The sequence below is a fragment of the Empidonax traillii genome, unplaced genomic scaffold, assembly GCF_003031625.1.
Source record: "Empidonax traillii isolate 1590-97213 ecotype Southwest subspecies unplaced genomic scaffold, ASM303162v1 scaffold81:size2596050, whole genome shotgun sequence".
In the NCBI taxonomy this organism is placed as follows: domain Eukaryota; kingdom Metazoa; phylum Chordata; class Aves; order Passeriformes; family Tyrannidae; genus Empidonax; species Empidonax traillii.
The window spans coordinates 2,558,805-2,581,957 of NW_020955274.1; the positions used below are offsets into that span (position 1 = coordinate 2,558,805).

A 23,153-nucleotide genomic window follows, 5' to 3' on the forward strand; every position below is an offset into this window, starting at 1 on the left:
CTACCTACCCTGACATGCCAAAAATGTGTGCTGTCTGTTCAAGAAAAGCCACAGTAGCCACCACTGATTATTTCAGGATGCCAAAATGTTGGGAGATGCCCAAGAAGAAACAATTTCTTTATATTCACATAATTTCTATTTTGTTTTTCAAAGCATTGCAAGATAGAATGTATATAAAATAAAGACTAAGGAGAAGCAGAAGATCCAACATCAACTTTCAAGGTAACGGACATAAAAAAACCCATCTCCTCAGTTTCTACCACCTCTTTACTGATGATTTTGTTTTGTTCTGATACAGTTAAGGAAAACAAACAGAGTTTGTAAGATAAGATTAATCCAACCATAAGAAAGAAGTTTCTAGCAAAGTGGAAATGCATGGTAAATAATGGATTTGAATAAAAAGGAAAAGCAGGTCAGATGATCCCTCTCCGAAAGGCTTACGGAAATGCAAAGCAAAAAGTTAAAAGAAGACACATGGAGGTACAAGGAATCAACAAGCCAATAAATCAAATGGTTGGAAGCAGCACTGCCACAACCTAGTCTTAAAACAGAGTAATTTTTTGAAAATGTAACTTATGACAAAAATTCTTCCTGTTAACAACCTAGTCTGATTATAAGCGCCACCAAATCGTGGATCAGTTCCATCTCTCAGGTAAGACTAAAGATGATTTAGAAGATGAAAAGGCATATAAAATAAATAATAACTGTAAAGTAAATATAAAAACTAAGTCCAAGAGAAACTGTTATTCCAAGTGATTATGGTAAACTAGAAGTCATTGGGGGTACACAGAAAACAGCACCACTAAAGCCCAAGTAAAGCACTGAAGTTTTAGCATAGTACTTTTGCTGTGGAAAACACCTACTTTCAGTGTGAATGTCTAGGCTTAGACACAATGAGAGCCCATATACAGATTGCTGCTGCTGCTTTTGTAGCCTCAGATGGCTAAAGTGGGCGCACAGAGCTAGCAAATGCAACACAAAATTTATAGCAGATTCAAATCACTGAAGATTTAGGTGGAAACAAGATGCCAGGGTACACAAAGTGGCTGTTTACAGCTGCATTTAGTCTACTGCACACCACCAAAGGAACTACTAATCAGCAAAAGTGTTTCTCCCTAAAGCCTCCCAGAGCATTTCCACATGGTAACTTCACCTACTCACAAAATCAGATACTGGTATAAAATGCCCACTTTTAAGACTGTTCCAAATAGTTATTTTCAATTTCAAATAATTATTTTCTTCCAATCAATATTTAGGTAGTTCCTTTGATTCTGTTGTAGCTATACCAGTGTCCAACAAACTAATCGAACATGTTTGCTACCACATTTTGACTGCAGATTCCATCTTCACATCATCTTAAAAATATTTGTTCATCCTTTCCAGGAAATGGAAGAAATAAAGTTCCTGATTATTCACCTTATCATATTCACCTGCACTTCAGAAAAACAACTGTGCTGCCTACCAGTGGCTACCTAAAACAGACTATTTTAGCATTACTATTAGCATTTACTAAAATATTAGTATTTATTGTCCTGGACTTATTCATCAAAACCTCTAAAATGACTGTTTAAAGCCTTACAAAAGGAATGAGAGGGTTCAAAAATACAGTTTTAAGGAAAACAATCCAGGTTCAAAAAAAACCTTCAAAGAAATCAGATGAAAAAATATTAATCAAACTGGTACTGTGCAGATATTTTTTTATACATACATACACACAGATATATATATATATATATATATAGATCTCAGATACTCACAGAAACTGTAAGGTTGCTCCATGCTATATCTTCCCGAGACTTATTCATACTCCTCCACACACGCAATGTTTCATTGCTTGGTTTCTCAGGCTCAGAACACACACATCTGAAGGGAAGGAAAAAAAAATTAGTTTTCCTGCTTTTAAGCTGTATGTGCAAAAATGCAGCAATTTGCAGTAAATTCAAAAATCCCGAAGAGTTTAAGCCAGAGTTTATCCCAACCTTCTATGAAAGAAGCGAAGTACAAGGCTTCTCCTTCCATCATGTGAACTATTGGTATGGTGGGGGAAAGAAAGAATCAAAGAGACAACTGCTGAGGAGGTTTAACAAACATTACAAAAAAAACCCCAAAACTATGTATTTTAAAGAATGAGAAGCAGGTAAGATATTGATTTAACTATGTGACTGATCTGCCAGTTTTTAAAAATAAAAGCACCTGAAAACAAAATGAGATACAAAACATATGTGGACTTGTACATATTGTAACAGATGAAGACAAAAATCCAAATGACTCCACTTACCAACAACCCTATACTAACAAATATTGTGTTATTTTTAAATAATTCCACAAACTTGGCACAAATAGTTTTCTATGACTGTGTACCAATGAAAGTTTTTAGACTTTTATACAGCATAACATCCCACAATGAGTGAAACTTCAATTATTCTTCATACTAACATAAGAGGAAAGAGAGATATTGAAACCATTTAATTTTAAAAACTGGTGTAGATGACTACATTTCAACAACTCCTTTAACTCTTTTTCAAACCAGACTGTGCCCTTAGCCTCTAGAATTTTCTTTTGTCTGTTCTTAAGTTAGCCATTTATCTTGTATTTACACACCTTCTGACCTATACATGATCAAAAATAAGTGAGCTAACTGAAGATATAAATGCATACATTGCTTGGGTTTAAAATAACTGTATACATGCTTTTTATAGTAACATTTTTGTAGGAGTAGAAGTGTCCCTCCCTACATGCAGTGTTCTGCAAACTTGGACCAGAAACCTTTCTGTCAGATAGGTTGACAGAAGTATACATCAAAAATTAAAAAACTAAACCAAAACACATATTTGATGTAATGGGATGTTTTCAAATAAAATTGAAGTAATTGAAGTACACCAAATGGTAAGTTTAACAGGTAAACATTTATGTAGAAGAAGAGAAACAGGTAATAAGCAAGAAATGAGTCTCCTTTTCTATGAGATTCGCCAAGACACTAAAAAAACCCCCAAAGAATCATGGAAGAGTAAATTTGCATTTGATGGTGTGAAGGTAAACAAGGAAAAAACCACTAAATGTGCATAGGCAAAAAGAACCTAGATTTGCAAAGCATAATGTTTTGGGAACTTAAAAAATAGTAAGTAAACGTATTTTGTTAGTTGAATCTTAAGAGTAACAGCAAAAGGAAACAGGAGAGGACTGAAAAGCAGTAATTCATGCAAGGTAGTTGCAAACACAGAATCATCAGGCGAGAAAGGAATTGCAACCATAAGTACAGTGAGAAAAAAAGAAAGCATATTTAATTGTTGGTCAAGGCAGTAACATCAACAAGGATGCTGAAAGGGAAGACTAACAAAACAAATTTCTCAACAAATGCAATGAAGATAAAGGATGCCATCAAGTAGATAAGTGGAAATCCAGAAAGAGTAAGAAAAAAGAAAAAAGAAAAAAAAAAAAAAAGAAAATGTAAGAGTACTGAGATTGCCTTGTGGCTCGCTTAGATAAAATAAGCGTGCTTGTTCTGCACACTTTTCATCACTGGGGGTACAGAGGGCAAAAAAAGAAAAGAGACAAAAAGCAATTGTAAAAGGTTGGATCTCCTACAGCTTTGTGATAAAAAAAAAAATACCAGGACAAATCAAAGCTGAACACTGTGGCACATCCCGAAAGACATGTGATACCTCACAGAGATAAACCAAAGAAAAATCACACCTTCTCTCCACCCTCATGGCCTACCTGTGGCAAAACACAATCAGGTTGCGAGGGCCAGAAGACCTACAGAGCAGTTTCTGCCTTATTAGTGAATTTAACATGCTCACATAGGAGTCCAGTGAGGCCCCAGAGCCATTTAAACAGAGGGATGATCAGCCAGTAAATAAAGGGAAATTAGGAAGTGAACGTACTCCCATGGCCCACTCCTGGCAACAGGACCAGGTCTTAAAAGCTGTTAAGACAAGAAAGTGAGTGCAAATGTCATGTGTGAACAGAATGTAAGAAGCAGTCTGAGAGGTGGTTTGCCTTTTCATCCTGAAAAAAGTACCAAAAAAGCATCAATGTTTGTTAAAAGTGAGAAGAGATCTTGGAGTAGAAACAAAATCGTCAAAACCCTGCCAGGAGTCACTCTGTGTGCAAGATGAGCTCTGCCTCGGGCAGGCAGAGCAGCTGCCCAGCGGGATGGTGAGTACTCTGCTCCCCAGCTAGGGAGCGACTGCCCAGTACAACAAGCAGGAACTTCCACCTCAGGTGTATGGACATGACCTCGCTGGGGGCTCCCTCACCACCACTGTGACCACACAGGTACAACTAAAACTGGAGGATGCACATGTCCAGCAGGAGGGGGGGGGTTAGCAGAGAAACCTGTACTCCTCAAAGATGGTATGTGAGACTGTAATCCACATGTTTGGGGCAGTAGGGTGAATATTGGTGTGGGCGCAATTAGAACTTTTGGGGATTAGTAACAGAAGGCAATTTAAAAATGTGTAGGTTCTTACTAGTATTTCTGAAGTGTCTCACATTGTGGTTTATCTGCTGTATTACTGCTACTGATCTCGAACGTATGGATCACTGATAAACAGTTCATTTTGTGTTGCTGATGAATCAAAGAACAGCTTCACTTTGATTTCATTTAAGCTATGTGAAATGAGCAGCTTCTCTCAGCAAGTGAGCAAAATCTCCTTCTGGCAGGTGTGAGCTGGTAATCCAACTCCTCCTCTTTCATGAAACTATATTATAAACTTTGATTTCTAGAAGTAGCAAGGCAGAACTCCTGTTCTGACCTTTAGTAAAGCTGCTGTTAAAGCAGGCTTTGTCACAGCCCCTCACCCCTTCCAACTACCCATAGCTAATGCAGAAAATTCAATTCTGCTGCATCCTGAATAGAATTTTTCTGAGGTTTCTCATGCCCATACCACCCCCAGCATTCCTCCTATCCTTCCTGGAAGAGGCACCCATTGCTAGTTAGTAAATAGTATGTCTCTATATTTTCCTATTTATTTCACTAACAGATAGAAACCTGGTACTTACGAATATAAAGTCAGTTTATTCAAGTCATTGTGCATATTGAAGGCATATACTTCTCCCAAATGAAAAAGCTTTTCCAATGCCTCATAAATAAATATGATGCATATAAGGGCTGCAAAAGCTTCCTCAGTAAATCGAGTGATGTAGCACACAAGGCTGCTGGCATCAGTGGCTACAAGCACAATGCATAGAAATGCAGTCCACAGACCAATGCTAGTTCGCAGGGAGAGGTAGGAAAGATCGTAATCCCTGTGTGAACAAAGAAACAAAAAGTATTAACTGAGCCAAAAATCATAAATACTATATTCTATTGGAAAACAGATACTGAGGCCAAGCTCAGGAGGTATTTATCACTTTTCTCATCCTTGATGTTAGCTCTGAAGGAAGCAGAAACTTCTTTTGTCTCATCTTCCATCAAAGCAAAGCAACATGTAAAGGTGTTTCTAGGATTGACAGTGCAACTACCTAGCTTGGGAAGGATCACAGGGATGACCTCTCCAGAACTACCCCAGATGGTTTCTCCTAGACTGATCTGCCAATCAATCCTTGCTTACCCCTGCAGAGCCAAAACCAACACGTCCATACAGCCAGAATGCAACTTAAAGTCCTAGATTATCTCTGACTTTCTCATTTAGCTTCATCAGTGCCTCACAGCTTTCCCAAACTATATAAATTTCTCAGTCTCTTGCCACTGCGTTATCATCGTGGACATACACACATTTAATGCACATGTGTTTTCAATTACAGCTATTCTAACAGGCTAGAAAGTTAAAAAGTGCATCAGGCTAATACAAACATTACTTACCTGCAAAATTTAAATAATATTTTTTCAAATACTAGAACTGGTCCGGTGCTTCCCAAGATAGTAAGAGGTTGCCCGGCAAAGAGAGAATAGGCAATCCCAGTTAATGAGGCTCCAAAGAGAGACTCTATTGCACTCTGTTTGGGGGAAAAGAAACTGCTGTAACTATGCTGCCTTCCAGGTTAACATTTAGCATCACATCTGCATAAATACAGCCTTAAGATGCATTAACTTAGAAACAAGACAAGATGTAAAAAAAAAAAAACATTGCAATTAATATTGATGTTTGAGACAAGAATAACTTAACACAGTTTTGCAGTAACAATACCACGGACAAAAGATTTTGAAAGCTTCACTCCTGAGAAACATAAAGCCATCCAACTAGAACAAGTTACTAGTCCTGCTAGGTATGGAGGAAAAGTATACCAACAATTATATATATTTAAAATATTACCAAAAAAAAAAAAAAGAAAATAGTTACTGAATATGTATTTTATGGGAAGAATTATCTGTTTCTGTAAAGAAAATTGATATATATATTGCAACATACCTGTGCCAAAACATGATACGGCCTGCCGTATCAAACCTGCATCAGTCAACCAAGCATTACAAAGGAAAAAACAAACTGACAGGCGGAGGTGCAGGGGAAATTACTGAACAATACTGGTTTATGTATACATGACACCAAAAATAGATGAGCAGTAAACCAATGTCCCACCTGGTAATGCATTTCTTTCACTTAATTAAGGTAACTACTTCAGTTCTTGAATTAAATGTTTTACTATAACATTATCTACTAAAAAAAAAAAACCAGTTAAGAACGCACCTCAAAAGAGAGGGGCAGGAGTTTTAAATACTAAAATTATACTAAATTTCATTTTGAAAATACTTAACTAAACCACCTACCACTATAAGGAGTCATGGATTACAGATTCCTGTAACGGAATTACAGGATTCCTGATGAAATTTTTAAGCGTTTGCTATTATGCAATTATGCAAGCCTAGGAAAGCAGTATCTATGCAATCTTGAGCTCCAATTCAGGAAAGCATCTGAAAATGGTCAAAATGGTTTGCTGAACTGGGGTTATTAAAAAAAGAAAATGAGTCCTTTGTTCATTATACTAGAGAAAAAGATATAATCCCAGTCTCTTGTTCTATTACCTTTGAATTAGTGCTTTTGATTAGTCAATGCATTAACCTTGGGGCTCTCAGTCAGGGTGGCAGGGAGAGGAGTACTGTGGACGTGATGACCTCTGAGAATGCGAGGGAAGGTTTCAAAGACAAACTGTGTACCTTACAGTATCAGCTACTGTGCTTGAACATGTGTGTGCAGTAACTAAATGTTTTATTCAATGATGCACACCAAGTATCTGAAGGCAGGAACAAACCCGCAAACAATTCCAGATAGCTAAAAGAAAGAAGGTGTTTAAGAATCAAGCTTTAAAAGGTGTATATTTTCATAATTATACATGTTGTAAATTCAAAATTTACACTGACATTCTGATAATAATTCCTACATTTAGAGAGGTGATACCAGCACGCAGAAAAGATACAATTTTATTTCTGTATTTTCTATCAGCTTGAAGTGCTACATCAATTAACAAAACTCTGAGTCAACGGACATACTTGAAAGAGATAGAAGAGTTAACGAAATTTCAATACAATACAAGCTTTAAAACTTCATCCAAGTATCAAGAAGAATTTTACATCAGTAAAAGCTTTACCAGAATCTTAAAATTTATAAAGGATGTCTGAATACATGCTTCCCTCCCCTGAAAGGACAAAGCCTTGTTTCTATGTGATAGATTTAAAAACAGAAAATACACTTCAAACTAGTTTACTCATAAGCCAATTGACACTAAGTTATTAACATTGCTGATATTAAGTAATTTTTCCCTGCTCCAAAAACTCAAGAAGTACAATGATATTCTGGTGGAAAAGGTGCTGGTATTACGCTATATAACACTATCAAAATTTTGTGAGGACATGATTTATATTCAAGTCATTTACAATGAAGAGTATTTTCTGCTCATAAACCTTGGACACTTGATTTTATTGTGACCAACATACCTTTAGTGCAAGCACATACATATCCTGTCCGTTACAGAAACACACAACAGACTGCTCGCCACACACCGCAGGATTATCATCCTCGTAGGCCTACTACTCAAGGCCAGTACATGTTCTTGGCTATCCACCTTGAGCCTCTGACTTTGCCTAAAGTAGGCCTAGTGGGATGGTGCACCTTTACTGCTGTTCATTACTTTTAAGTAGCCAAAAAGAAGGCAATGCAAGCCTTTTCTCAATTCATGAAGCCATTCATCCAATAAGGCAGGATAAACATTGTTTACCTCCACTGTGCATCTTCTCCTGTTCACATGGGTTCCCCACATTTTCCACAGCAATTACCTTTTGGGGAAGATCTGCTTTGGGGCAGGCTAATCAAGTGCTGTGGGTAAATTCTTCAAATACAAGTATAAATAAATGAGACAAATGCACACAGTGACTTGCCTCTGAAGGTCTAAAAGCCTGGCCACTACCATTCTTTGTACTCACTATTCTGCCTTGTGTAGCTTCTCCCAGGAGCCCTCCAAAAGTGATTACAGGAGACATACAGGCACAGTATAGGAAAAGAATCGAGGCCAGGCACTGCAGGCTTAATGCATCCTTGAAGTCACTCAAGAAAAAAGGTGCTTTCCTTTGGATGTCAAGTATCAAACCACCAAAAAGCCTAAATAGGTGAGATGAAACTCGTCAAACTGTACACTAAAGGATTCTAGCTAGTTCAAAACTATGGGCTACACATCACTGCCAGTGCCTATTGCCGGCACAAATTAGCTATTTCATAACCCAGATTAAATCATAACAGTTAAAAACATAAATGATAATATTATCTATTCCAATTAAGCAGTATTTCAAATATAATCAAGTAGGTTAGCCACATTTCTTAAAGCTGGCTAGGTACTGTTGTATATGGGCTAGATACTGAAAAAATAACTCTGTAAACCATTTTACCTAAATGCTGTTTAAAGGCAAATCTGTTTTATGATATTCAAAACAAGGAACAGAAGAAATATGCTTAACATCAACCAAGACCACTTCATTGATACATTTCAATACTGCTACTCCAGGTAGTAATTTTTGAAATACTACTTGTTGGAGTAGTGATTTGAATTCCCTACATACATATGATTAGGTCCATAAATAAATGTAGGTCAGTGTTTGCATCTGGAGTACACAGATATTCTATAAATGTAAATACAAACCCAAACATACATAAGTTAGTTCACCCAGATAAGATATTAAAAAGATTTGGCAATTTAAAAAAAACTTTAAAACTCAAAAATACTAGGTATTAATCTGCATTTACAAAAATTTATTTTAATTATTAACAAAAAACCCCAAACATTCCTAAGAAAAAGAACAGCTTCATCTGTGGGCAGAAATGAACTTCTCAGCTCCACAGTGTCTACAAAGAGGCAAAAAGTAATTATAACAAACCACAAGGGTAAAAATCAACACAAATGTTGTAATTTCTCTCAAATGTATGAGAAAGATGGATTTCATCTGGAAGTTTATTTTTCTGGGGAAAACAACACTGTACATATATTCCAGAATTTCTCAGTTGATTTACTCTCATTTGAGATATTAAAGTTTAATCTTAACTAGGTATTTCCAAAGTTGAAGACTTTTTGGAAAGTATTTCGGAATTAACAGAGAACAACAACTGAAAGAAATTCCTTAAATTTTATTTTAGGTCTAAAAGAAACCTGACCAAAACCCAAAGCTAACCAAGACCAAAGTACTTTTTCCCCACTTTATATTTCTTGTTGTTCCATTTCATACATGTTCAATAAAACAGATTTGCATTAATGGAAATTTTTAGTACCTAGCCCAATACTTAAAATTGCATATTCCTGCAGTAATTAAGATAATTGCATGCTCTTGAAGATTAAAAATTAAAACTCAACTCTTAAAAGTCAGTTAGTTAAATTAGGCAGCATCTTATGTGAAATCCTTCGCAAATGTGTTGAGAAACATTGCCATAGGCTTGAAAATACTTCAGTAGATTGGCATTTATAGGCAAGAATCCAACACTTGAAAAGGACAAAGGATGCACTCTGACACTTATAGCATGATTTTTTTATGTTCAAATGTCAATCATTAAGATGAAAATTTATCACTTTTATTTCTTTATGGTAGCTAGCATTTAGGGAAGTGAACACACCTTCCAGTTCTCTGAAGCTCAGGTCCAGCATGATGGCCTTCTTCTTTGAGAGTCTCTCCTATAGGAGTAGATCCATTTGGAAATTTAGGTGCCTTCCTTTTCTCCTACAAAAAAGGCAGGGGAAAAAAAAGAGATTCTTTGAGACTAAAAAGTATAGTTAAAGGACAGCATGCAGAGGCACTATGCCTTCCAAACATTTTTTGATATTCCCAGATTATCAGCAGTCCTCCACTTGCCAACTTCATCTTTTGTTGAGTACAGAAAACTAGAACTGTAGAACACTCTCCAAAAGATCTTACTAGTACCTTGCACAACAGTATTAATCTTCCCTCTTTCTGGAGAAATAGGTTCCTAAAACATGATAAAACAAAGCCTAGTTTTTCATGACACAGTAGAGGCTCAACCATGAGGCCCAGAAATATTGAGATACTTTTTCTCAACTATTTCCAGAGCAGAAACCTCTAGCAGAAACTGACCTCACTTTATGACACACACAGTTTTTAACTGAAGCATAAATGAGAAGTCACTCCCCTGCTGAGCAGGCTGCTCACCAGCTTCCTTCCAAAAACCCTGAGCCCCGCTTATTCTGGAATAAAGTTACATGGTAGCCTCATAGGCAATTCATGAATAAACTGCACTGCTGCACCATCACCCCCTTCTATTCCAGCTGCTCCACCAAACCACCAGTAGACTCAACCTTCTGCACCAAGAGCGCTGGTCTCTCCCTTGCTTTTGATCCTGTCAGCCCAAATTCCCCTACCCTGTAAAGAGGGAGAAGAAGATAGAGTCTCTCTAAGGACTCTCTTTTCCTGGCTCTCATTCTAAGCCTGTACCATCACGACTGTGTGCTATGATCAATTTTTATCTATTTCATAAACATTCTGTGAACCCTTTATGATAGACAAAATACATTAAGGCATTTCAATCAAAGCTGCATGCAAACAGAAGTTTTTATAAGAATAAAAAAATTCTTGCCGATCACTGCTAGACAGGTAGCAAAATTTATAATATGAACTCAGGTAAAATTTCTGACCAATTCTCCTAGTTCTCACATGAACTCACTCCAGTACTTCAGAAAGAAATGTAGTAAATAAAATTTAATTAACAGCATAGCAGAAAACTGATTAATGTCTTTTTTCCCCTTTTCTTCATTTCTCTCTTCTTTTTTTTTTTTTTTTAAACTGAAATTAACAACCTACTTTTTCTTGCAAAATGGATGTAGGGACTTTCCTGATGGTTTTCAGCCAACTGGGTATCAGCCAGCAGTGTGCCCAGGTGGCCAGAATGGCCAATGACATCTTTGCCTGTATCAAGAATAGTGTGGCCAGCAGGACTAATGCAGTGCTTGTCCCTCCGTACTTGGCAGCTAAAATCCTGTGTTCAGTTTTGGCCCCCTCACTACAAGAAAGACTGGGCCTTTTTTTTTTTTTTCTTTTACCTGGGAAGGAACACTTTTTGGCGGCTCAATTCGTATAGATGGATCCCACTCTCCTGGAGGCAGGACTGTCACTTGGTCTAAAAATTCATCAATTCCCGACAACAAATCATTTCGGTCTTTTGCTTTATAGGCAACATCATGGAAAACCTACAAGAAGAAAGCACTCAACATTCATTTTTATTTTATTTTTCTGAAAGAGTAACTGGTTATCATTATATAATGATTACACGTCATTATTTTTAAAAAGGCCTGGAAAATATAGGCCTTGAAAAGTTAGGCTTTTGCTTTACTTGCATACTTTTGCTTTAAAAGCTACCTGTATGCACATTCCCATGGACCATAAAACAAAGCAGTTTTATCTTCAAACTCAGAAGGAATACTGAGTTATTTTTTTAAATTAAATAAAAAGTTAATCTTCAATATTTAGGACATCAAATTCACATACTATTGCCTGAATAATTCTGCCCTACAGCCACTGTACCACTGTGCTGTGGTAAATCAGGACAGAAAATACTTCAAATAAGTGTCAAACCAAAACAAAAGTTTTTATTAAGAATAAATTTTTATTAAGAATAAGAACTTCATTTGTACACATCTAGCTTAATTAAGTTTAATAAACTACTTTAAAAGCACATGAAAACAATCCTCCAACTACTAAAAAAAAACCAAAACAAAATAAAACCACTGCACTGTTTTACAGATGACAACAGAAAACTCTGAATTGACACAGAGGCAGTATAAAATAAAAAAAACAGTCTCTGCATCCCAAGATGTATTTTATACACAGAGAGAAGATGCTAATTTTGCTATTAAAAAACTGTCTGCAGAAGATGATCCTAAATTGCTTCTGTACACTTGAAACCAGAACTGTTTGTCTCTAACTACCTGAACATTGAATCATCTGATCTCAAATTAGATCTTGTAAGTCTATTTAGGTCTTTTTAGACAACCAAATAATTAATATTTTTTCTATTCAGTGATCTACAGCATTCCCAAAAATCAGATCAGCCTACCTAAAAAATCAGAACCTGCAACTAAAGCTTTCAATATTCATTTCTCACACTGAACAAATACTGTTTTCACAGGCTGGTTACTCAGCTGCAAAGTGACAAGTTTTTGTTTTACATTACCAAACTTCAAATTGATCTAGAGTAAAAAGTACTTGAATTTCTGCTAGATAACCCTAAAAATTATCAGCAATTCAGTAGGTGGCGCTCAATGTGAAGCCAAAATTAAAGCATCCTAATTCTGCTCAGTAAGATTGCAACAATCTTAAAAAGTTCCAATTCCCCTGTGGCCTTTAAAACCAATAGGGCTCTAAATATATGACTTCAAATGGCTAGGAAAGTTCTAATTTTAATTATTTGACCTTGCTTAGATAAAAAAATATCTGTCATGACTCCACTGCATGCATTAAAAACTTTTTGTCCTGAACACTTACACAGTTTGTTGCATCCTTTTTGACATGCAGTGATTCATATCAAAACCAGTTCTATTTAGTCTTTCTGTTAACCAATTTAATACAAAAATGCAATCTATACACCAAAGCCAAAATAACTTTTTCAGAAATACATTTAGGATTTCTTCAAGACAGACAAGGGGGAAAATTAATCTATCATTATCTACTTCACCAACACAAGAAATAATTAACCGTTATTCATTTAACCAGTTTGTGGGGATTTTTTATTTAACTTGTCACTCCAAAATCATTTTTTGAAATCAGGTGGGAAATATACTACTCTAGGCTTTAACTACAAGCATTTAAAGTACATCACTCACATCATCTGTCATAAGTGTTGCTATTGATCTTCCAATTTCATGGTACTGTGGAGCTTTTCCTACTGGTCCCAGCAATAAAAACAAAAACCTGTGGAGAAAGTAATAGGGATGAATATGGCTGACTCATCGCGCATTACTTTGAGGGGGTCTTTCAAACTAATGTTTAAGGAAAATTTAGAGGTGAAAGAAAAATACCATTTTCACCATTTCAGATCTTAAAAGACTGCTGCAACACTGAAAAAACTCGCCTCAAAGTCATTATAGGAAGGAATTCAAATCTGAACCAAAATTATTCCAAAAATCTTCTTAAGTAAGCCTAACGCATATGTTAACAGGCAGTCTCCATTTCCAACCCCAGTAAGTTACTGCAATTTTTTTTTATTAAAAACCAAAAGAAACAAAAAACTCCACCAAAACCTTGAAGACAAATAGCATCTTATGAATTCAAAAGGATACAAACCAAAGAGTAAACCTCAGTCATTTGTTTCAAGCCCTTCTTCTTATAATCCATGAAAATGAAGTTCCTAAACACAATGCACTTGAAAGAAAGTAGCATCTTCTTTTATCCTACAGTAAAAAAAGCTCAATTCTATGTCTCCTTTGCAAATCTACTCCCTTAACTGAAACTGAGACTGCATCTTCAAGATCCAAGTATGCTATTCCAAATATGAAAGTCTACACCATTCTAAAAACTTTGGACAGAATAATTTTAGCTACATTAATACAATAATTTGTATGCAGAAATTTTGGAATTTCCCAATAAGCAGGAGCACTAATGTCAACTATCCTCTAAAAATTCTTACGTATATTTTTGCCTTTCAAAGGAGTAAGCTGAAAATTATGAAGATAAACACTAAAAAAAACCCACCAAAAAACATGAATGTACAAATGCATGCCAAACACCACATAAACAGCCCAATACATTGATGTGCACAGTGTCCTCCATGATGGATGATGAAACGATCTGCTACCTTCATCGTGGGACCAGCATTTTGATATTCTGAACATCTGTAGTAAACATACCCACAGCATACTGGCGAGACCCATGACTCTGGGGGAGTAGAGGGGTGGGTGCACCAGGTTGGATGGCACATTGCAGACTGAAAACCACCCCAATGTATTTAGCTGCAGGTTGGTTACTCCAGTGTCAATCATGCAGATTTGAATCATAGAATAGAATCATAGGATCAGATGGGTTAGAAAGGACCTCTGAGATCATCAAGTCCAACCCCTGATCAAGCACATAATAAAAAAAGGTCTTTCTACCACCTATGTTATTCATATACAGAGTATTTGTGTAGAAAAAGCAGAGATTCAGGTTAGACAGTCTTTCAGACTTAGTGGGCTCTTCCCCAGTGACAAGTTGTGTCATGCTGAAGGGAATTATAACAATCTTCATGCCCATCTTTAAAATGGCAACACAAGCTTAGAAGACTCATTGCTTTTACTCCAAGTCATGTATCAGTTTCAACTCCTGCACTTGCTTAAAACAGCATCACAACATATATTTTAAGCATTTAGAGAACTTTATGGCAGATCTCATTCATTCAAATTTTGCAGCAAATGACTGGCATAATGTTAAACAAAACTCTTACACTTCTTGAGCTTAATACAGTATATATATAAACTTGCAACTACCTGAGATCTTAAATATTACTATCTTATTGCATAAGTAAAGCCAGACTTCACAGGCATTCATTTACCGTGTAGGAACTGGAACCTCTGTGAGACCCGAGAGAAGCACAGCAGGGGAGAGCCTCACAAAAGCAATAATGGGTCTTTCTAAAAAATCTACTTCTCCCACTAACACATTTGATGCTTCTGCTCCTGAAGGAATTTTCCTCATGAAGTTCATATCAACCTATTCATACAAAGATGAAACAAGTGTTTATTCCCTTACATTTTTTAGCAGAAATTTTGTAACATAATTATATCAGTATTTACTAGACATTTACGCTACAAAGAAAAATTAAAAAGCAAATTAAGTATCCCACAGTACAGAAAAGACAAACACATTTAGAAAATGTCAGCCAGCCAGCCAAATAATAATAAACTATTTTCTCTAAGTTAGAATTACTAACACCTAGAAGACTCCAAACTGCATAATTACCTTTCTAATATTATAATGACAAACATTCCATGATAGGACATAAATTACAAAATCTATGCACAATTAACTAAAGAGAGTTCATGTAATTACACATGGTTTCTAGAATGCAGTGAGTTATTTCGCAGCTGTGTATTTCAGATGTGTCACAATTTTGAAAAATTATTGCGTTTCTTTTCATCCATAAAGAATATGACAGCTGAAAATCTTCACATCCATTTCTGTACATAATTACAGAAGTGCATTAGAAAGCGGTGCAGGACATGAACTCTGTGTTCACACACACACACACAAGCACCAGTTATATTGTTAGCTAGGGAACTTACAGATGGCCTCTTGAGTCCCACACCAAGTGTGCCACAACTACAGTGCCAGGAGGCAGACTCCTGTCCAACAGGAGACAAGGCAGGTGTACACAAGGACAGGCCAAGCAAAAATATAAAAACTGTGACAGAGGAGCAGGAATATATGGTACCTACCATGATTAGATCAGAACTACACTTTAAGTTAGCTTTCCTTATACATAATTATTTAACTTGGCAAATCAATTCTCTTACAGTGTTTTGCAGCACAGGTGACACTACAGACTAAGTTTTATAATAAAAGCCACAATGGAACTTGCCCAGCAAGTTTAAATTATGAAAGAAAACCAAGGGATTTACAGTACATTTTTTACAAGGTTTCCTTCAGAAAGTGATAGTATATGTTCCTAATGATTAAGATATACAGCAACTTTTGTACAGGAAACTCGTAATACATATACAGCAAATCCTCTTTAAAAGAAGTCTTCACAAAAAAAAAAAAAAAAAAAAAAAAAAAAAAAAAAAAAAAAAAAAAAAAAAAAAAAAAAAAAAAAAAAAAAAAAAAAAAAGTCCAAGGAAAAAAAAGTTACAACACAATCTACAAAATTCTTTTCACATGAGCCTCAACAGCAGATCTGAAAATACCTCCATCTGCATGAGAAAGTACAGCAGCTGCACTCTTACATTACCAAAATATTGAGAAAATCAAACAGTACGTTCCATCCCACTGGGAAGAATTCCAAAACATGTGACATATTTAGCCTAGACCATATTCTGACACTCGTATGTACAAGTTATCTCTAAGTACCTACGTACTGGTACAGGTCTTAGCTGTAACTAAGGGGGAAGTTACAACCAGCACATTATTTGTTACACAGTTAATTTGTGCTAAACACTAAGGTATTTAATATAACTTACCTTACTAAAATCAACAGTGCTGTTTTCTCTGCTTCCTCCTGTCCCAGTACCTTTAACATCTCCACTTTTCCCAGTGTCTAAGTTTCCAGGTGCTGACTGTGGAGATGCTAATAGCCCTAAATTAAAACAAAGGAGATAAGTTCAAAATGGTGCATGAAGTGAACTGAGTGTGCAACACTATCAAAACTCAATGTGGCAGCTTGCTCAAAGCAAATGTGCACGTTATTCAGTACAAGTGCCCTACATTAGTATCATAAATGCAACATTAACAAGTCACTGTGTTGCCAAAACAATGACATAATTTAAAAAAATTAAGTACTGCCCAAATGATGGCCATTTGCAGAACAGTCACCAGAAAACGTGAGCTATTTCAAGTGCAGAAAAAATAACTACTGATTGATTAAACCATTGTTGATTTTAATCATAACTGATATAGTAGTTAGCATATAGCACCTTCACCATACTAAGAAGTCCTTGGACACCAGATGCAAACACCTCTGCTATCTAGTCTGTTGTGTAGCAGCTACTGCAATTGTAAAAACCATCAGCAGGCCTCGGGCTACAAATACAAGGAATGATATCCTAACTAAGCTGTACAAGTAAATTGTGTATTACATGACAATTTGCAAACCAACGTTTCCATCAAGAGACCAAAGCTCCTACTATTCATCTGACCAGATGTTACTATATGGAATATACACTTTAGCTCAAGAGGCACGCACAATGAAGTTATTCAAGTTCAACATACAGCTTCCCTCTGACACCTGCACCAAAACAAAACCATCTTATGTAGCTTGCTACACACCAGCAGCACTGAATTGCAGGTTCAATAAAGGGTGCAAAAGTCAATGTAACCCAAGTGTTCATACACACTGAATTCCATGTTGAGTCATGGTTATCCCTATACCCAGTTAACATTTAAAAGCTGGTCTAGGCATGCATAACCAAGCCCAAATCCGACCTTTTGGATTACAGAGCTTTTATTTTTTCAGTTTAACATGCACTAGAAGTGCAGTTGGCCTTCTTGCTTGTCTACACCTTTCAGCTGCGGTGACAGAACATGTTTTCACATGCTTTCAAAACCACATCTACACAAAGACTGAAGTCTAAACACTGTATTGCAAGGAGAAAGTTTGTCTTTAAATCAAGTGTCACACTAGCCAAGATGAAAAATTAAGTCCTCACTGGCTACCTTTGGGCTATTGTTCTATCATAACTACTGCCACATAACCATTCGCATACCTCCATGTTTATAATTTAGCAATTTTGATATTTTTTAGCATTCAAATGACAACTGAATTCACTTTATTTCACCCCCATATTTGTTTCCAAGAAACTCTCTCAAAGAGCCATTTTATCAATAGAAAACATGCAGGTCCAAGCCTTCACCATTAATTTTCGTTCTTACAGTTCATAGGGATATAAGTGGTATGAGTAGTTTTTCCTGAAGCAAAAATCGAATGAAGTTAATAGGCTGTAATTTCCTTCATAAATCCTAACGTGCACAAGTAATGAGCTAACACTATAAATACTATGTTCAGTTAGCTAGACAACAAAAAATTCCCCCCAAAAATTCTACTTTTCTGCTCCAAGATTTAAGCATTATTCACAAGAATCACAGCATCAACCACGCTGACCAAAGTATTTAACTGCTTGTAGAACTAGAAATAAATATTAAACAGTTGTTACAGAAGAGCAGCACAATATAGAAGTTTATACATATAAACTTTTTTTACTTTTTCCCCCTCTTCCAGTAGTAATACAGGAAACTCAAAATGTTTGTAACTGATGAAAGATGAGCTATAATTCATCGGTCAGCACTTTTCAGAAATGCACTGAGAGCTAGAGCAAGCAGAGTCTAGAGCAAAAAGGGGACAGAATCAAGGACAGAGAATAAGGATTCTACACATTAGCATAAACACTTATTATTTCAGTACTAAAGTGATACTGATTTTGCTGAAAAGTTTTTGCCTTCATAATTTCTCCAACCAGTCAGTCATAGTTGAAGCTGATAAGTTTCAGCACTGACACAGGAATATTTGTCTGATCTTAAACCATGTGTGTAAATAGTTTTCCTTTCTGTTGGCCTTGCAGTTGGACAGACTGCTTCTCTCACAAGACAAAACTGCTCATAGGTTTTCAGACCTGGGCAAGCATTTCCATATGATACTGCATTTCATTATGCGTATCAATCAATCTGATGTTTGCAGGGAAATTCTGAATAAAAGTCTTCTTCTCTAACAGTGAAACACTTCAAATCTCTCACTAAAAAAAGAACTTATTTCCCTCTCTTCTCCAGTTCAGTAGATGCAAACAGGACAACTACCCAGTACTACTTTTCAGACTATGAGACAGAAATTTATCATTACCAAGGGGAACATTAAAAACACACAGTTCTCTTCTAGATATTGTTTATTAGGCAGATGTACCACCTGTCTCCTCCAATAGACAACAGTGGATTGAGTGTTGAGTAATTTGGATTATAACCTCTTAAGATCACTGAAGTCAAAGCGTTTAACTATACCTTCACTAAAGATCATGTGCATTTTCTAGCAATTGTCTCACATCTCTGCTTCATATAAGATGAGGAAGATATGACTTCAACACCTAAGCATGACCGTTCCAATATAAAAAACTTTTAAATATGAAGTCACATCACATTTATATTTGAGGAAATAAGAAGAATTTTTAAAACTAAATTCCAACGCAGCCTTAATGTGAAAAAAATGTTCAACTTACTATTAGAAAGCAAGTATGCAAACCCTTCTGAATTACTATTTTCAGTAAGTAATTACTCTAAGAGCAAAGTTGTTCTAAATGTTATTTTGCTCAGTTCTAAAGTACACTTAATCAGTGAACCAAAAGACCTATTTGCTGCTTTGCTATTGTTCACAGACATTAAGAAAGCTCAGCGGAAGTTGGTGAATTAAGTGTTCCTTTTTATCAGTGACACAGTTCTCTTCCTAGTCTTACCAGTGGAATTTATTTTTCAATAGTTCTTCAACAGATAGCAAAAAATAAAGTTTGAAGAACACAAGGCCAAGGACAGATGAACGCTAAACAGAAGAAAGCCACCTATTTGAAAATTAACACAGTTCCTAACACTCACAGGAGGCAAACCCAGTGTAATCACACAGATGTGGAAAATGTATTTGAATTGCAGTATTATCAGTTACTACAGAGGTAATACAGACCATACTCTATAGTAGAATGGAGCAGGAAGATTTTTTTTTTTCATTAACACCAGGAAGATTACTTCCTCATCAGGGTTTCTTTCTGATTCTGCTTCCCAAGAAAAAGATTAGTCCAGTTGCAGCTCTGAAGTCATAGTCTGAGAATGTCTTCAAAGGCATCTCTAAGGAAAAAGTGTCTTTCTGTGGTCAGATGATTACTTGAATTAAAAAAAGGGGGAAAACCCCAGAAACCAAAAATGTCTTCCATCATCACTGATGTTTAACATTCTCTGAAAAGACTTCTACTTATGATTAACTGGAAAACCATCCCTTTCAGATTTTTCCTTTATGAAAAACATCTTCCTTGAGGAATAAAAGCAATTTGAATGTGATTTGGAAATTCTGGTGGAAAGCTTTATTAGAGATGATAATAATAGCATCAAGTACTTGATCTTCATTCATTTGTCTTCTCTTGTGTTCTAAAGACCTTGGGTCTGGCACGCTGTCATTCCTGTCAGATAAATGAGAACTGGAAAACCAATTACAGCTGTTACTCTACTTCTGGTTTCTAATTACCTTTGGAAGGTGACCCATGAGAGAATAATCTTCACGTGAACGCTCTTAATTTCCCGTAAGGAAGTCAGAGAAAGAGGTTTTTGTTTGCTTTTCTGAATTTAAGTAATGTTGAGGCCCCTATACTTCATCTGATGATCACAGCTTATGACACAGTTTGCTCTTTCCTTTTCAGTGACTTGGCTGCCAAATGTGAAAGGCAGATAACCCCAGCCTTTTCTTCATCAGCATTTTTTCGCTGCTATGTGTAACAGTGTGCTTTTATTTATTAAACAAGAGAGGAGGAGGCCAAGAAAAGCCTAATTGATGGATGACCTGTGTGAAATCAGCCCCTCTCACCCCCCCAGCACACACAGGTCTAAAGCAAACAAACCTATACGCTAAGTTTTGGCAAGACAAATTTCTGAGAAGGGGAGGAAAAAAAAGGCAGGAGGAGGCTGAAGGTTGAAAAGAAAGATGATCCCTCTCTTAAAAACATGACCTCCCTAGAAGAATCATGAAGTCTCTACCTAGGAAATAATTCTGCAAAAGTAAAGCAAGTCTAAGTACATTTGCAGAATGCATGAGTGATGAAACTTTTACTAAAAATAATTCAAGAAAGGATGGCATGTTCTGACAGTTTCTTTCAACTAATCTATACATCTCTACACCTTTTTAAAGAACAAAGCCTTGCAAGACAAAAAAATAATAAAAAAAAAAATTGCTGAGTTCCAACCTACAATTACAAACTCTTAACTACCTTCTCCAATTTTGCATATCAAACACAACAGAACACTAATTGAGTGTCTGATGCTGAAGCAATCCACTAATGGAGAGCTATCTGGAAACAGCTGTAGGTGAACTGTCCCTGAAAATGTCATCATAACTGGTTTTAACAGCCATGGTTTTTAAAACCACAAAAGCAAAATAAAACTGCTTGAAGACTTCATTATACAACTAACTATGAACACCACTGATACTGGCATCCTTCCTAATTCTTTTCATATCATCTCTAATACTTCACCATGTCTTCAGCTGTACCTTTCTCAGGATAATAAACACTGCTTTAAAATATTAACTCCATTACTGATAAAACCGAAGCAAAATCGGATATGGACTGTAGGTGAGTGAAAGGAAAAGGCCACCATTTTTGACATTTTGCATATTAGATTTTAAAGCCATATTACTTTTTAATTATACAAATGAATGTTAATTAAAGAATTTTTTGCTTGCTTTAGTTAAAAGCTAAAAAGTTAAAAATGTCAAACAAGAAAACAGTCACAACTGAGAAGAGATAAACATGCAGGTAGAGGTAATAGTTATCATATTCCTTTGTGCCCAAGTTATGTGCCAAAAACATCGCAATGCAAGTGATCCAGATGCAGAGAGCACCACACATGGACAGCTTAAGTTTCAGTAGTTGCCTGGTGTTTTGCCAATATTTTCCTCTGTCTTCTTTTCCTGGCTTTCCTGCAATTCTAAGTCCTCCTCGGGTGGATGGATTACTACAGAGGGAATATCATCGCTGGCAGGTGACACCAGCAACTCCTTGCCCTGAAGTGGACTTGGTTGGGCACTTGTGGTTGGCAGGAGACTGCACGTAGGACTGGAGGGTGGTGTGTTTTGAGGGGTAGTTACAGGGGTTGTACACCTTGAGGCTGCCGGGGTTCCAGCTCTTGAAGAAGGAAGAAGGTAATTGAGAAGAACTGACAAACGGCTTTCTCCTCTCAGGGAAATATTTGAGGCAGAGAGACCTGTTCGCAAAGAGTGGCGGGAGGCTGAAAGGCCTTCCCCTGAGATAAAACAAATGGAACACCATGAGGCTTACAAAACGGATATATTAAACTTATTAAAAAAAAAATATAAAACAAAAAACCAAACCCACACAGATACAGGTATGCATTAACAATGTACAAAGCAAATTGCAAGCTTTACAGGCCAAAGTGTCATACTCATGCAAGTAAGACAAAAGATCAGAGCAAATCTGATTTCAGACATTTGAGAAGTCAGAAATTATTGAGAAGTACTAATTAGAATGCCAAAGACCTGTGGGAGACCTTATTTTTTATCTCTTGAAATTGACTTTTAATTTTTTCTAGAAAAATTTTTTATTCCAAATTGCACAGCAGCTACTGTTAATGCCATCCAAAAAGTACACTGAAAAATCATTAGCAACCAAACCATTAAAATACATCAGTTAATTCCATTCACTATACACAAAAAAAATTTTATTTTTAAGAAGTGAACATGATCAAATGTATCCAATTGTGTTAAATGCAACTGTCTTCCAATATAAGCCTTGTTTTACTAAGAATTTTTCCAGGAAGCTGAAGCCTCAACGTATATTTTTGAAGAGGCACAAAAATGAGATACATATCCCCTCCTCCATTTCCTCTTGCTATGACTTACAAATAGCCCCATACGCCTAAAATCAAACACATGTATCCAAATCCACTGTTATTTTTTTTGCCCTATCCAGCTTCAATATCCCACTAATTTCATATGAAGAGAACATAGTCCTGTGATGGTTCCCTCAGACTGGAGTTTGCAATAGATTTCAGTTCTTCCTTAAACAGGAAAAGGGCCCGTTGATACTCATGTTAGCACTTCAATTAGAAGGTTTAGTGACACCGTTTCTCCTGTTTACCAAAAACACTTTTCCTGGGATGGCAGTCTCCTTGAAAAGATTACTGATTACTTCTCCTACAATGCCTGAAACCCAAAACATGCTGTTTTCATGTACCACACCATCAAGCAAGGAAACACCAAACTAGACATGTTTACTCTCACATTGATAGTAGGCACTACTGAGACCAGAACGTTGAACAACCCTAGAATAATTTACAAGAAGGA

At 36.3% G+C, this 23,153-nt stretch overlaps 1 protein-coding gene across 6 annotated transcripts in view; it reads right to left on the bottom strand.

Annotated features, from left to right (window-relative positions):
* SLC4A7 (solute carrier family 4 member 7) overlaps positions 1-23,153 on the bottom strand; it is a 48,289-nt gene that overhangs the window by 15,906 nt on the left and 9,230 nt on the right. For 5 of the 6 annotated variants that reach the window (XR_003570911.1, XM_027880998.1, XM_027880996.1 and 2 more), the window contains 9 exons: positions 16,576-16,691; positions 14,952-15,109; positions 13,249-13,336; positions 11,470-11,616; positions 10,032-10,135; positions 8,360-8,534; positions 5,807-5,940; positions 5,005-5,250; positions 1,758-1,863 (listed from right to left, as the gene is read on the bottom strand). Coding sequence is in view for 5 of the 6 variants with exons in the window: in XM_027880998.1 (XP_027736799.1) it covers positions 1,758-1,863; positions 5,005-5,250; positions 5,807-5,940; positions 8,360-8,534; positions 10,032-10,135; positions 11,470-11,616; positions 13,249-13,336; positions 14,952-15,109; positions 16,576-16,691 (1,274 nt within the window). In the remaining variant the exon portion in view is untranslated. Of the gene's footprint in view, positions 1-1,757; positions 1,864-5,004; positions 5,251-5,806; positions 5,941-8,359; positions 8,535-10,031; positions 10,136-11,469; positions 11,617-13,248; positions 13,337-14,951; positions 15,110-16,575; positions 16,692-21,724; positions 22,094-23,153 lie in introns of all 6 variants that reach the window. The other variant, XM_027881000.1, reaches the window with a different exon arrangement.